Source organism: Paramacrobiotus metropolitanus, unplaced genomic scaffold (assembly GCF_019649055.1).
Source record: "Paramacrobiotus metropolitanus isolate TYO unplaced genomic scaffold, Prichtersi_v1.0 Parri_scaffold0000096, whole genome shotgun sequence".
NCBI lineage: Eukaryota > Metazoa > Tardigrada > Eutardigrada > Parachela > Macrobiotidae > Paramacrobiotus > Paramacrobiotus metropolitanus.
Genome location: NW_026570316.1, coordinates 117,122 through 131,294, shown reverse-complemented (window position 1 = coordinate 131,294; position 14,173 = coordinate 117,122). Strand labels below are relative to the sequence as shown.

The following is a 14,173-nucleotide window of genomic DNA, read 5'->3' as shown; positions in this document are numbered from 1 at the left end:
TTCACACAGAACTGAAATTAATTATGACTTGTGTTATAAAAAAACTGAAATGACAAGCGGAATTTTGGCAGTTTTAAACGACCGGGACGAATGCTAACTCGCATCTGTAAAACGAAGTGCGAAATTGTACCGATAGAAGTTAGGTTATGACTAAAATAATGTACGGCGTACACAAAATAATAATTACTATTATTGTACAACGGACAACAGTATTACGAAAAAAGGAGTGTTCGGTTTTCATGTATATAAAGCCGCAGCGTTGGTATGTCGTGCATTTTGCACGTTGTCCGCTCTCCGGTCCCATTTCGCCACAACCGCGGAGGCAATGATCAGCAGGATCGGATCCAGAATAATCTGGCAGGAGAACATATTACCGACAACCATAAAAATGTGAGTGTCAGAAACGGTCGTAGCGTAGTTCGAAATCGTTGTTACGGTTATCGGCGTCCAGCACACCAGGATGGAGCCCATCATTAGATAAAAGGTTACCATGTTGTTGGGCGAGCGCCGCCGAGAAGGTTTGTGGGGCGCTGAATTGGTCAGTGCCCCCGGTAAAACCGCGTTTGGGTTTTGTGCTATTCTGAGCCGCTTACTAATCCTTCGTTGACGTTGCCAAACGATGACCGGAAACAATCCAATGGTCAGCAGTTCCGGCAACAACAACGCGTGAATAGCCCGCGCATCCAGTGTCCTGGGTTGTGCTGGCTGATTGGCCGAGCACGCTGGGATTACCGTTGTAGCGAGACGGTAGTACAAGGAATCGATGATCAACGCCGGGAGACTTATAATTTGACTGTAGAAAAACAGGATAACGCATGCGCTACATGCCAGTTTCACCTTATGTCGCAGACGGTAGGAATTGGGAAAGGTCACCGCCCAAAATCGGTTCAGCGTCATCAGCAGGTTGGCATGCATCGTGGAGGTTAGCGTGATGGAAGTGGCGAAAATAAAAAGGTCACAAAGTTCCGGATTGTGGAAATTGGTTGCGTTCCAATGCAACAATATTGCGGCTGGTTTATTCATGGTGGCATGGAGTAAGTTGCAAATGAGAAGATTAATGATGTAAATGCGGAAAGCGAGTAAAGTTTTGCCGGTCCAGGTAGATAATATAGATAGCCACACTGTTCAGGATGATCCCAGAGATCATACTGAAGACATTAAAGATTGTTAGAGCACTCCAACCAAAAATGGCGTACGGGATTATCATATGTGTAGAGGAATTGTTCGCCATGTTTCGTCGCTATAAACTGGAAAATTAAAAGCGGTCAATTTGCCGATCGGTTACATTTGTAGGCAAACAAGGATCGAAAAGACAAACTAATCTTCGGATTACCACCAGAGCTATAATGGATAGGCGTAGTATTTTTTAGTAAAATATTAGGAAAAAGAAAGTGCTTATTCCGACTGTTCTGTTCAGCTCTTTTCGCTTTCTGACGGCTGTGCGATTTCTCTAGGTACCTTTAAATTTTGATATCCTCAAAACCGTAGTTTTTGAAATCCCGGAAATTAATGGTCGGAAATACTGCGACGTTGCAGGTTGTACGGCAGCCTACACTGTCTTACAAATATTTGTACTCCTCCTAGCTGTAGTATTTCCACCATTGAACAGCATCTTCCTTACGCGCAAGGTCAAAGTATCGAAGAGATCTATATCAACGAGATGCTGATACACGGCTTGGTGTGGTATTCCGGTTGCCACATTTGCTCTTAATTAAACTGCCACAAATCTACCGAAAACAAGCCATTATTTCCGGTAGCAGCTGCAATGTAATGATGCGCCTTCTGAGGCGACGGGCTGTGCTGCCTGTTTGGGGGTGCGTGTCGAGTCAAAGATACTATAGACTCATTAATAAAGTCGGCTGATTAATTAACTACTGTAACTGGAGAAATTGCTTATGTCATATTTGTCCCGGTTTTCTGCTGCATACATACGAGTACTGGTTTCTAATAATTGAGTGGCAGACGTGACCTTTATTCACGCGCACAAAATCACGATAACAGCCATATTATTGCCATAGGGAATGTCGGACAAATCTGACATTAAGGGGCGATAATCCCCCTTAAACTACAACAGAATTACAACGGACCCCCTTAAACTACCAACATCCGGACTGTGCAAAGGAGATAGAGTAAAGTGCTAGATCTTTCCGGTTGTTGTATATTACTGTACGGCAGTTGAGTTACTAATTCCCGTGTTAGCAAAGCGCACGTGAGAATCCATGCTGTTCCAAAAGTTGGGTTGACGTTTCGCATTAGAACTGCTTTAAAGGCGGGGACCAATTGTTTATTAGTCTTCTACACGTGAAAATACTGTTTGTAGTTTATGCATCTGGCAGGTATCGGCGTACAATCGGACGGTCCGTAGTCTTACCTTGTTTTGCCTCGGCGTCCTTAAATACGAAATGCAGGCAGAAACAAAAAGGTGTGCAATATTCTTAACAAAACGCTCTGATGTGGTATTTGTAATAGCGTAGACCGAACCGCATGGCACACAAATGTGACGCAACAGAACGTTCTAACTGTCTTGGAGATTACCCAGAGCGCTTGTGCACAATTTTAATTTATCCGATTTACTAACTAATGGTTAATACTGCTTCTCACGCTTGGAGAAAATGTTTGAAAGTGTTGAGGAAGAAAAGTTGGCGTTGGCTCTGCGCCAACAGCGAGTTTCAGGCCCCTGACCGGGAAAAGAAACACAGAATGATGTCGAAATCTTATAAGAAACACTGAGCGTCAGAGCTTTCCCGTTCACTTAATGAGGCATAAAGAGTTTTACACAGGGAAGTCAGGAACGCATTATTGCTTTGCTTTAAAAACGCAAGATGGTAAAGATGAACAGTAGCGCGGTGCTGTATTACATACAGCTTAGGACAAAATGGTCGCATACCCAATATCTCCACATTCAGTACGAATGCAGCGCAGTGCACTGTACGACTGAGTTCAAAATATCCGTTTCGTACAAGTGAACTGCACCGCTTGCGTACAGAATGCTGGGTATGGGGCTATGCGACCATTTAGTCCTACATTGTAGTACTGTATTACATATTACTGTGTTTCGATGCTGCGTCAAATTATTCAGTTCGTCCTTCATTCAACCTTCTTCGAAGAACGTAAGACGAAGCGCAGGCGTCCGGGGATCTTTGTCTGGAAACGACTGCTGTTTATTCGACCCTTTAAAAAACCAAAGTACATACGATTTAAAACATAAAACATTTCATAAACACTAAAATATTTTGGGATCTTAAACCGTCATAAGGATTGTGAATATTGTATTCATTGCACCTGTGTTAAAAAGAAAGCACGTATACAGATACTTACGAAAGTTTACGGGCGCATTTCCCATTTCTTTGCTAAGTAGGCACTGGGCAGCCTAGGCTTATTCGTCAAATTGGAATTAACGTTTCAGTAAAATACATGTGAATCCAGATGACAGTATTCATGCGTCAGGCAACAAAATCCAAAGTGTAAGAAACGGATATAATCATCGTTTTATAAAATATGCATTTGTAGTGAAGTCATAGTTATAGTCATAGACTCATAGTGCTAGTTGTTTCGTCACAATGCTGCGCCCGGCGCCGTGAGCTTAGTATTCTACAGACTATCGTTGCAGATCATCATTCAGTAGCGCGTCAAGTCCAGATCAGATCATGTTTTACGCTCAAACTGAACACGGCTAAGACTTTTTCAGGCATATAAATACGCGCTGGACCATGAGCCACAGCCGTTAGTATCAAGAATTTAAACAATCAACAGCCTAACAGTTTACAGGCAACCAAACACAGTCGAAACAGGATCTCTGCCTCTTTTCCATCCTGTCATGGGGTCTTCGTTTAGCACAGAAGGTAAGCCCACATCATCGTGTAGATCTTTGTTATCACATCGGCTACCAAAAAGTAAAAACCAAATTTCTTCGAGAAGTTAGAATCTTTCGCTGTTAGACACGTAATTAGGAAAATTTCCAACTCACGATAAATTAAATTACGTAGCGCTACAGCTGTTGTTTCTCCGATTGCTCCTTGGCGTCTCCTAAACAATTTTCTTACGAGCAATTTTGATACACGTCACTGTGACGTCAGCAAAAACACTCTTTAATTACCGACGGTAATTAACGCGGTTCCGTTACATACGCCTTCAGGTATCTGGGTTAACTCTTACTAAAGCCTTCAGAAAAACAATTTCGTAGCATATGTGAGTTTGTTAAAATCCTGATGACGAATTAACTAAGCAGTATTTAATTTTTTGCAGCAGGAACTCTGCACACAGCCGTGTCTGAAGGGAACATACCGCAAGTGCGTCACTTCTGTTCAAAAGCCAGCAGCAGTGCGGTCAATCGTAAATTCAACGGAGAAACACCCCTAACACTGTCGCTGCGGGACACGGCTGATATAGGCATTCTTCATGAACTGCTGCAGTGTCCACGCCTGGATGTCAACAAAGCGGCTACACCCAAGCGAAATACTCCGCTGATGACTGCCGTGCTTCTGGCAAGCCATCCCGGCGCAAACGCCAGCAAGCTGCAGAAAGCGGAACTTATAGCGGCACATCCCCGATGCCGCTTGGGTCTGCGGAACGCCGATAACTGGACAGCACTGGAAATAGCGGTACGCACCGAAAACTCCGCCATCATTGGGTGCCTGCTACGCAGCGATCGGATTAAACAGTATCCAGTGGAGGATGTCGCCAAAGTATGCGCATTGGCCGTAAAGAGCGAAAATGCGGATTTGGTGGGAGCAATTGTAGACAGTGTTCCCGAAGAGGTCCAGAAGGTACTTCTCGCGGCTGCAAAAGGTACGTACTCACAGATCACTGAGATCAGACAGCAAGATTCTGATCGAAATCAAAGCTTAAATAAACCCAAGCAAACAGTCAACTACAAGCTTGTAGCCGGTGACTTATGTTTCCAGAGGTCCTCAATAACAACATGAAACCGAGCGACCCAAGCGAACCAGTACAGCCACTGGAAGAGGTACCTGCACTGCATTCCGCCATTTTGAGAGAAGACATTGCCGGCGTTCAAGCCATCCTTCAACAAGCATCAGCCTATGTTAACCATAAAGTAGCCGGCTTGACGCCCTTGATGCTGGCCGCATGTGGACGCAGTCCACCCATTGTTCAGCTTCTCGTGGACACTCCGTCCATCGACATCAACATGACATCTACCGGTTTCAAAAAGATGCCAGCGCTAATGATGTGTGCTTTTGCGGGTGGCAGTGCAGACGAAGAAGATCGTGTGACGATGATTAGCGCCATTCTGGCTCATCCACAGTGTGATCCGACGCTGAAGGATGAAGACGGAGTCAACGCTCTCGGGATGGCGGCTATGTTTGGGAATGAGAAAGTGGCCGACTGTTTAACAGCGGACCGACGCATTGACCAGTATGCGCTGGATGATGTTTGGCAGTGCGTAAGGTTTGCGATTAGCGGGGATCATGACGACTTGGCGATTAGTCTGTGTAATGCCGTGCGGAATAATCGCACAGCAGTGCTGGCTTCTCGGTTGGACCGCTTGAAAAATGGTAATGGTATGTCTGATAATGTGTAGCGGAAAATTATAATACTAAGTAACAGGCCTTGCTATAGTTGGATAGTAGCACTATAATACTTACTATGGCTATAGCAAGTTCTTGAAAGCACTTGAAGGAGCTTCTTGGAGTATGCAGCGGCGCGAAGACATTCTATTCTAGTTCGAGCTACGTCAGTTGTTGTTTAAGAAAAGTAGCGAAAAAGAAACGATATGAAACAAATTGCATTTGCTTCGCTCGCTGCGTAGTTAACGACCAAATAAATAGCTATACATTCTAGGTAAGCACTGTATGTGTACCAAAATGTAATTGAGTAAATGTGGAATGTTGTATTACAGCAACTGAAGCACTGAAGACGGCCATGCTGCTGAAATCTCACCTGGTCAACTGGAAACTGTTGAATCGCACCATCAATTTATCGCTTCGCCTGGGCCGACCGGTTGTCGGCAGCCATGTCGGAATCAAGCACGACGAGGCACTGGTGCGCATGAAGCAGGCAGAGCACAAGCTGAATTTTATAGCGGAACTGTGTGGCCATTTTGGGGTTGTCGAGATGATTACGTCCAACGGTGACGTGGAAGTGAAACTCTATGGGCCCCCAATACCGGCGCTGCGGATTGTGCTGTGTCATCCGGAAGCCCTAACAGTTCTTTCGCGAGGTACGCAGTTACAAAAGCGATTGACGACTAAAAGAACATGTAATGCTACTGTATTTTGCAGATGGATACGTCGGTCGAGACGCCGAAGGCCAAGTGATTAAGGATAAAGATATTGTGCGCGTAGAAGCGAATCTCGACATCGTCCGTGAGCTGCAAAAGAATCATGGCGGTCTAGATGATGAACATTTGGCTGCGCTGGGAAAATTGGGGGAAATTCTATTTTTTGATCAAGATGGTGGTGCCGTAGTCAGTGTCGGCAAGGATGTCAACTGTTTCAATATGAAAGCATTGCGAAGGATCGACAAAGGTCAGATAGATTTCTAGTAACACCGGTTCAAAATCTAACGCTTCATATTATAGTGCTGTGCGGCGACGGTTCCTCCATCCAGAGTGGCGATAATGTGCGCGTAATCCTTACTGAAGACGCATTTCAGTCGGTGCAAACCGAAGAATTCGGAGGCTGGTCACCGCAACTGACTGACCTGATCGGGGCCACGCTGTCGCTGAACAGGCTGCACACATCTCCATCGGACAATCCCCAGATTGTGTTGGAAGTGGAGTACAATGGAGATCGAATTTTTCTTAACCCCGGAGCAGTCGGTTCGTGTGACTCTGCCCATTTGGTTTTGCCCAGCAATAACACAGTGACACCGGCAACAACCGTGCAAAGTGCGGACCGGCGTGCGAGTCCGCAGCGCCTTTCCCCTTCAGGTACCTGTGCATATAATTTTAAATAATTCAGGAACACGCCAGTTAACTGTTCATTGCTGTTTGTTGTAGGACTGGACGCACTACAACGGAATGCACTGGAACTGGCCCTTCTCCAGTAACTAGATCTGAGCGACTGAGCGACTTAACTACGAGAACAAGCATATATGGACTCCACGTCCAGGCTACGAGTTCTTTGGATTTATTTTGCTACGTGTTCTTTGGCCTTAGTTTGAGAATTCAGGCTTCGTTATCGGGTATCAAGATCCGGTGTTTTCCTGTTCGGATGAGTGCATGCTGTGCATCCATAACTGCTTTGGTGACCTCGTATTCTTTTCCAACCTGCAGAGCTAGAAGCTTCCTGAAAATTCGAAGTGGTATTGTAAAATTAATAAGGAATTCAAATTGTGAGGCTCTAGCATCATCCTTTTGATATGTATAGTTACTGTTTGCAATTAACTTGTCGTTGTAAGACATATCGGCCAAATGTGACACTAAGACATCATAATCCCATTTGAAATAAGGCAAACGTCGGAATTTGGCTGTTCAAAGAATACGAATGAAAAACATTTCCGTTTTCCGGTTTGTAGTTATACAGTGCATGCCGTTTGAGTTGCTTATTTCCCTCCGTAGCCAGTCGAGCGTGAAACAAACCTCTGGCGTAAGTTTATCATAATTAGAATGGATCTCACGCAAATCAAACTACATTTCACACTATAAAAGATAGTTCAAGTTGGTTGTTCACGATTTTGACATTTGCGAAGTCACTAACGTTATTCACTCTCAAAGGAAGTACTTTTGGGCAGAAAATGTACTCTAACTGAGAATCAAATCTGCACCAGTAGCGGATTTCCTGCTCTTAACGGGAAACGAAAGCGCACACAAACAAACACGTGGACTGGGATAGCTCGTGCATTTACTCTGCTTACGGAAGTATTTGAACTTTACATCAGCATTTGTATGTCGAACTGACGGCATTATAGAACCACTGAACAAACAGTAATTAGACAATTTTTGTAGATCAAGCAACTGGTTATTGAGACAGCGTTCTGAGAATTTTTGCGCCTTTTGCAGATCTACAGTATCATAATTCCGGCTGAAGAGAAAAATCATGCTAAAGCCCACTAAATCATACTAAAGCGGTTCCTTGCTAGAAAGTATTAAAATTAACACCGACGACTTATCTATAGACAACGAAGAGCCGACAGCGTATAGAAACGATATTGTATCACAGAAAGTCAGCAAGAACCAACTGTACAAAAAATGCACTCACGCGGTTTACACCGCTGAGGGCAATGGTATGGGCAACTATCCACATTACGGCAATTACACGGCCGACGGCGCGCTTACTCTGGAAGTCACGGAAGCTGACCGGGTGCACCATGGCCCAAATGCGGTTAAGGGCAATGACCGCGTGGTTCAGTGGCTGGCCGATGTTGAACGCGTACACGGCGTACACGGTGTACACGTAGAAGACGCATCCAGGAACACGAATGTTTAAATTCGGGGCGAAGGCGTTGAAGGCCGAGAAAGCCAAGGAGGTGGAGTCAAAGAGGATGTTGACGAACAGTTGGCTGATAAAATAAAAATCAAAGGGCACTTTTGTGGTGATTAACGTTAGAAATGTAAAGACCAGCACCGAGTTGGGCGGGAGCGCGGTAATATGAAGAACGACTAATGCCACGTAGGATGAACTGATTGGCTCCGCTAAAGCGGTCGCGTTCGACGCGCTTGTATTTCGAAACGAAAAATTCGCGTTAACAGTGTTCATTGTTAAAATAGTTTGAAATTTAAGAAAATTGTTTACAGTAGAAAATTCACACTATATCAAAATTTGTAGGCAGGGGTTCTTTGCAGCTTCGGAAACGTCTTTGGGGGAACCTAATTTCTGTGAGAGGTAGGAGGTGCGGTGGCCGCTTTATAAGAACGATTACAAACGAATTACAAACGATTACCCGCTGTGATGGTTTAGTAATCGTGGCTAATTTGACATTTGCTGAATCATTACGCTGGTTAACCCCGGCCGGAAAACCAAAGATGTGCAGGAAGTAGTACGAGAATGACTCTGCTTGTTCCTAAGTGCCGAACCGGCATCGATGACGTTTCATAGAGAAACGGAAGCACTAGCAAACTGCTCAGTAACGATGGTGCGCGTTTTACGTTATTACAGAGGTAGATCCATGCTCTTCCACATTCAGTATATCAAGACCTTTGTTGGTTACTGTGATTATGGTTCGCTGATGCAAACATTGCTTTTGCAACTGCTCAACCATGAGCCGAGGTATCATGGCAGCGGAATGGCTCGTATCTGCATAGTATGCAGATACGAGCCATTCCAGTGCATGCGTAAGTGGAATGCGAAAGAAATTATTTATATCAGAGAACGCAGATACAGCTTTTCAATCTTTTACTCGATTACTCATTTAGAAAGTCGCGGAGAAAAATGAAGCTAATTAATAATAACATTAGTAAAGGGTACCGGCTTTGATGATGATACACCATGTCAAAAATTGTAGCTGCTAAATCAGGCGAAATCAACGTTTCATTTAATAATCTCCTATTTGATTAATTACGTGTTTTCCAGTACTCGAAAGCAGTTTTGCCGGTAAAGGTAAAGATCTGTACCAGTATGGTGCATTACATTACTGTTATGGCCTAACAGTAAACTCATTAAAATTAACATGTCGTCGTCGTCGTTGCATGTTTATTGCACTATATAGCACCATGGTACAATAAGAAGTATTGTCACTGTTATTAAATTCATAAGACTGAACAATCTTTAATTGCATCGTCTGTATCGGTTTTTTCTGTATCGGTTTATTCGGTAAGGTAACTCTCGTACACCAGTACTTTAAAAAATTACAACCATTTCAAAGTACTGCTTTACATTACATTTAAAGTACTGCAGTACTTTCCAGGTGTCTCAGTGCTCAATCGCATGTTTCGGCCTGTTCGGGGATGTTCGGCAAGGTCACATTGGTGCATCACTACTTTGAAGTATTACAGTACTTTCAAAGTACTGTCCTACTTTCAAAGTACTGCAGTACTTTCCAGGTGCCTCAGTGCTTAATCGGCCTGTTCGGCAAGGTCACATTCGTGCATCAGTACTTTGGAAGTATTACAGTATTTTCAAAGCACTGTCCTACTTTTAAAGTACTGCAGTACTTTCCAGGTGTCTCAGTGCTCAATCGCCTGTTTCGGCCTGTTCGGGGATGTTCGGGAAAGTCACTTTGGTGCATCAGCACTTTGGAAGTATTATAGTACTTTCAAAGCACTGTCCTACTTTCAAAGTACTGCAGTACTTTCCAGGTGTCTCAGTGCTCAATCGCCTGTTTCGGCCTGTTCGGGGATGTTCGGGAAGGTCACTTTGGTGCACCAGTACTTTGGAAGTATTACAGTACTTTCAAAGCACTGTCCTACTTTCAAAGTACTGCAGTACTTTCCAGGTGTCTCAGTGCTCAATCGCCTGTTTCGGCCTGTCTGGGATGTTCGAAGGTCACTTTGGTGCATCAGTACTTTGAAGTATTACAGTACTTTCAAAGCACTGTCCTACTTTCAAAGTACTGCAGTACTTTCCAGGTGTCTCAGTGCTCAATCGCCTGTTTCGGCCTGTTCGGGATGTTCGGGAAGGTCACTTTGGTGCATCAGTACTTTGGAAGTATTACAGTACTTTCAAAGCACTGTCCTACTTTCAAAGTACTGCAGTACTTTCCAGGTGTCTCAGTGCTCAATCGCCTGTTTCGGCCTGTTCGGGGATGTTCGGGAAGGTCACTTTGGTGCATCAGTACTTTGGAAGTATTACAGTACTTTCAAAGCACTGTCCTACTTTCAAAGTACTGCAGTACTTTCCAGGTGTCTCAGTGCTCAATCGCCTGTTTCGGCCTGTTCGGGGATGTTCGGGAAGGTCACTTTGGTGCATCAGTACTTTGGAAGTATTACAGTACTTTCAAAGCACTGTCCTACTTTCAAAGTACTGCAGTACTTTCCAGGTGCCTCAGTGCTCAATCGCCTGTTTCGGCCTATTCGGGGATGTTCGGGAAGGTCACTTTGGTGCATCAGTACTTTGAAGTGTTTCAAAGCACTGTCCTACTGCCCAGTAAGTACTTCAAAGTACTGCAGTATTCTTCCAGGTGCCTCAGTGCTCAATCGCCTGTTTCGGCCTATTCGGGGATGTTCGGGAAGGTCACTTGGTGCATCAGTACTTTGAAGCATACAGTACTTTCAAAGCACTGTCCTACTTTCAAAGTACTGCAGTACTTTCCAGGTGCCCCAGTGCTCAATCGCCTGTTTCGGCCTATCTGGGGATGTTCGGAAGGTCACTTTGGTGCATCAGTACTTTGGAAGTATTACAGTACTTTCAAAGCACTGTCCTACTTTCAAAGTACTGCAGTACTTTCCAGGTGTCTCAGTGCTCAATCGCCTGTTTCGGCCTGTTCGGGGATGTTCGGGAAGGTCACTTTGGTGCATCAGTACTTTGGAAGTATTACAGTACTTTCAAAGCACTGTCCTACTCAAAGTACTGCAGTACTTTCCAGGTGTCTCAGTGCTCAATCGCCTGTTTCGGCCTGTTCGGGGATGTTCGGGAAGGTCACTTTGGTGCATCAGTACTTTGGAGACATATATTTTTCAAAGCAGATCAGCAGCTATCAGCTGATACTTCAGCAGCCTGAACATCTTCTGGTCAGGCCGAAATGATTGAGCACTGTACAAAAAAAAGACAGAAATTAGTAGGACAGTACTTTGAGTACTGTGGTCAGCTCACAGTGAGCCGACACCTCAGTGACTTCTCCGAACATCCGAACAGGCCAATGATTGAGCACGACACCAAAGTACTGCAGTACTTTCCAGGTGCCTCAGTGCTCAATCGCCTGTTTCGGCCTATTCGGGATGTTCGGGAAGGTCACTTTGGTGCATCAGTACTTTGGAAGTATTACAGTACTTTCAAAGCACTGTCCTACTTTCAAAGTACTGCAGTACTTTCCAGGTGTCTCAGTGCTCAATCGCCTGTTTCGGCCTGTTCGGGGATGTTCGGGAAGGTCACTTTGGTGCATCAGTACTTTGGAAGTATTACAGTACTTTCAAAGCACTGTCCTACTTTCAAAGTACTGCAGTACTTTCCAGGTGTCTCAGTGCTCAATCGCCTGTTTCGGCCTGTTCGGGGATGTTCGGGAAGGTCACTTTGGTGCATCAGTACTTTGGAAGTATTACAGTACTTTCAAAGCACTGTCCTACTTTCAAAGTACTGCAGTACTTTCCAGGTGTCTCAGTGCTCAATCGCCTGTTTCGGCCTGTTCGGGGATGTTCGGGAAGGTCACTTTGGTGCATCAGTACTTTGGAAGTATTACAGCATTTTCAAAGCACTGGGTGCTTTGAAGTACCAATACTTTCCAGTGAGCTGATGCATTGCCTTTTCCTGCCGAACAGGGTGATTGAGTTATAAGCAGTACTTGAGTAGGACAGCGCTTTTAAAAGTGTCAGCACTTCCAGTAGCCGATGGAATCAGTGTACCTTCCGCCCATCGAACAACATACACTGAGCACTGTCCTACTTTCAAAGTACTGCAGTACTTTCCAGGTGTCTCAGTGCTCAATCGCCTGTTTCGGCCTGTTCGGGGATGTTCGGGAAGGTCACTTTGGTGCATCAGTACTTTGGAAGTATTACAGTACTTTCAAAGCACTGTCCTACTTTCAAAGTACTGCAGTACTTTCCAGGTGTCTCAGTGCTCAATCGCCTGTTCTGGCCTGTTCGGGGATGTTCGGGAAGGTCACGGTGCATCAGTACTTTGGAAGTATTACAGTACTTTCAAAGCACTGTCCTACTTTCAAAGTACTGCAGTACTTTCCAGGTGTCTCAGTGCTCAATCGCCTGTTTCGGCCTGTTCGGGGATGTTCGGGAAGGTCACTTTGGTGCATCAGTACTTTGGAAGTATTACAGTACTTTCAAAGCACTGTCCTACTTTCAAAGTACTGCAGTACTTTCCAGGTGTCTCAGTGCTCAATCGCCTGTTTCGGCCTGTTCGGGATGTTCGGGAAGGTCACTTGGTGCATCAGTACTTTGGAAGTATTACAGTACTTTCAAAGCACTGTCCCACTTTCAAAGTACTGCAGTACTTTCCAGGTGTCTCAGTGCTCAATCGCCTGTTTCGGCCTATCTGGGGATGTTCGGGAAGGTCACTTTGGTGCATCAGTACTTTGAAGTATTCACAGTATTTCTTTGAGTAATTAGCAGCTGAGTTTGTATCATCTAGGTTCAGGCATTGAGCACTGGTGCCTGCAGCACTTTCCAGGTGTCCCAGTGCTCAATCGCCTGTTTCGGCCTGTCTGGGGATGTTCGGAAGGTCACTTTGGTGCATCAGTACTTTGAAGTATTACAGTACTTTCAAAGCACTGTCCTACTTTCAAAGTACTGCAGTACTTTCCAGGTGTCTCAGTGCTCAATCGCCTGTTTCGGCCTGTTCGGGGATGTTCGGGAAGGTCACTTTGGTGCATCAGTACTTTGGAAGTATTACAGTACTTTCAAAGCACTGTCCTACTTTCAAAGTACTGCAGTACTTTCCAGGTGTCTCAGTGCTCAATCGCCTGTTTCGGCCTGTTCGGGGATGTTCGGGAAGGTCACTTTGGTGCATCAGTACTTTGGAAGTATTACAGTACTTTCAAAGCACTGTCCTACTTTCAAAGTACTGCAGTACTTTCCAGGTGTCTCAGTGCTCAATCGCCTGTTTCGGCCTGTTCGGGATGTTCGGGAAGGTCACTTTGGTGCATCAGTACTTTGGAGCATTAGTACTTAAGTAGGACAGTGCTTTCAAAGTACTGCAGTATTCTTCCAGACTTCTATCAGGCCGAATTTCTGAGTAGATAGCATTACTGTATCAGTGCATGATGCATCAGTGACTTTGGATCTCGAACAAAGCACTGACTGAGCACTGTCCTACTTTCAAAGTACTGCAGTACTTTCCAGGTGTCTCAGTGCTCAATCGCCTGTTTCGGCCTGTTCGGGGATGTTCGGGAAGGTCACTTTGGTGCATCAGTACTTTGGAAGTATTACAGTACTTTCAAAGCACTGTCCTACTTTCAAAGTACTGCAGTACTTTCCAGGTGCCTCAGTGCTCAATCGCCTGTTTCGGCCTATTCGGGGATGTTCGGGAAGGTCACTTTGGTGCATCAGTACTTTGGAAGTATTACAGTACTTTCAAAGCACTGTCCTACTTTCAAAGTACTGCAGTACTTTCCAGGTGTCTCAGTGCTCAATCGCCTGTTTCGGCCTGTTCGGGGATGTTCGGGAAGG

General features: G+C 44.9%; 1 protein-coding gene across 2 annotated transcripts; it reads left to right on the top strand.

Moving 5' to 3' along the window:
- Nucleotides 1-3,691: 3,691 nt before the first annotated feature.
- Nucleotides 3,692-7,412, top strand: LOC129596851 (uncharacterized). Of its 2 annotated transcripts, none has more exons than XM_055494227.1 (7): nt 3,692-3,842; nt 4,246-4,788; nt 4,905-5,516; nt 5,861-6,181; nt 6,243-6,488; nt 6,542-6,892; nt 6,962-7,412. In XM_055494227.1, the coding sequence occupies exons 1-7, from the start codon at nt 3,818-3,820 to the stop codon at nt 7,009-7,011; spliced, it is 2,148 nt and encodes a 715-aa protein (XP_055350202.1). In that variant the 5' UTR covers nt 3,692-3,817; the 3' UTR covers nt 7,012-7,412. The 2 variants fall into 2 exon arrangements, with proteins under 2 accessions (XP_055350202.1, XP_055350201.1); XM_055494226.1 differs by having other exon boundaries at nt 4,905-5,522.
- The last annotated feature ends 6,761 nt before the right edge of the window (nt 7,413-14,173 follow it).

Coding starts and splice junctions, on each gene's coding strand:
- LOC129596851 (XM_055494226.1), top strand. CDS start 3,818: ATGGGGTCTTCGTTTAGCACAGAAG. Junction 3,843..4,245: donor GTCTTCGTTTAGCACAGAAG/GTAAGCCCACAT, acceptor AATTTTTTGCAG/CAGGAACTCTGCACACAGCC. Junction 6,893..6,961: donor GCAGCGCCTTTCCCCTTCAG/GTACCTGTGCAT, acceptor TGTTTGTTGTAG/GACTGGACGCACTACAACGG.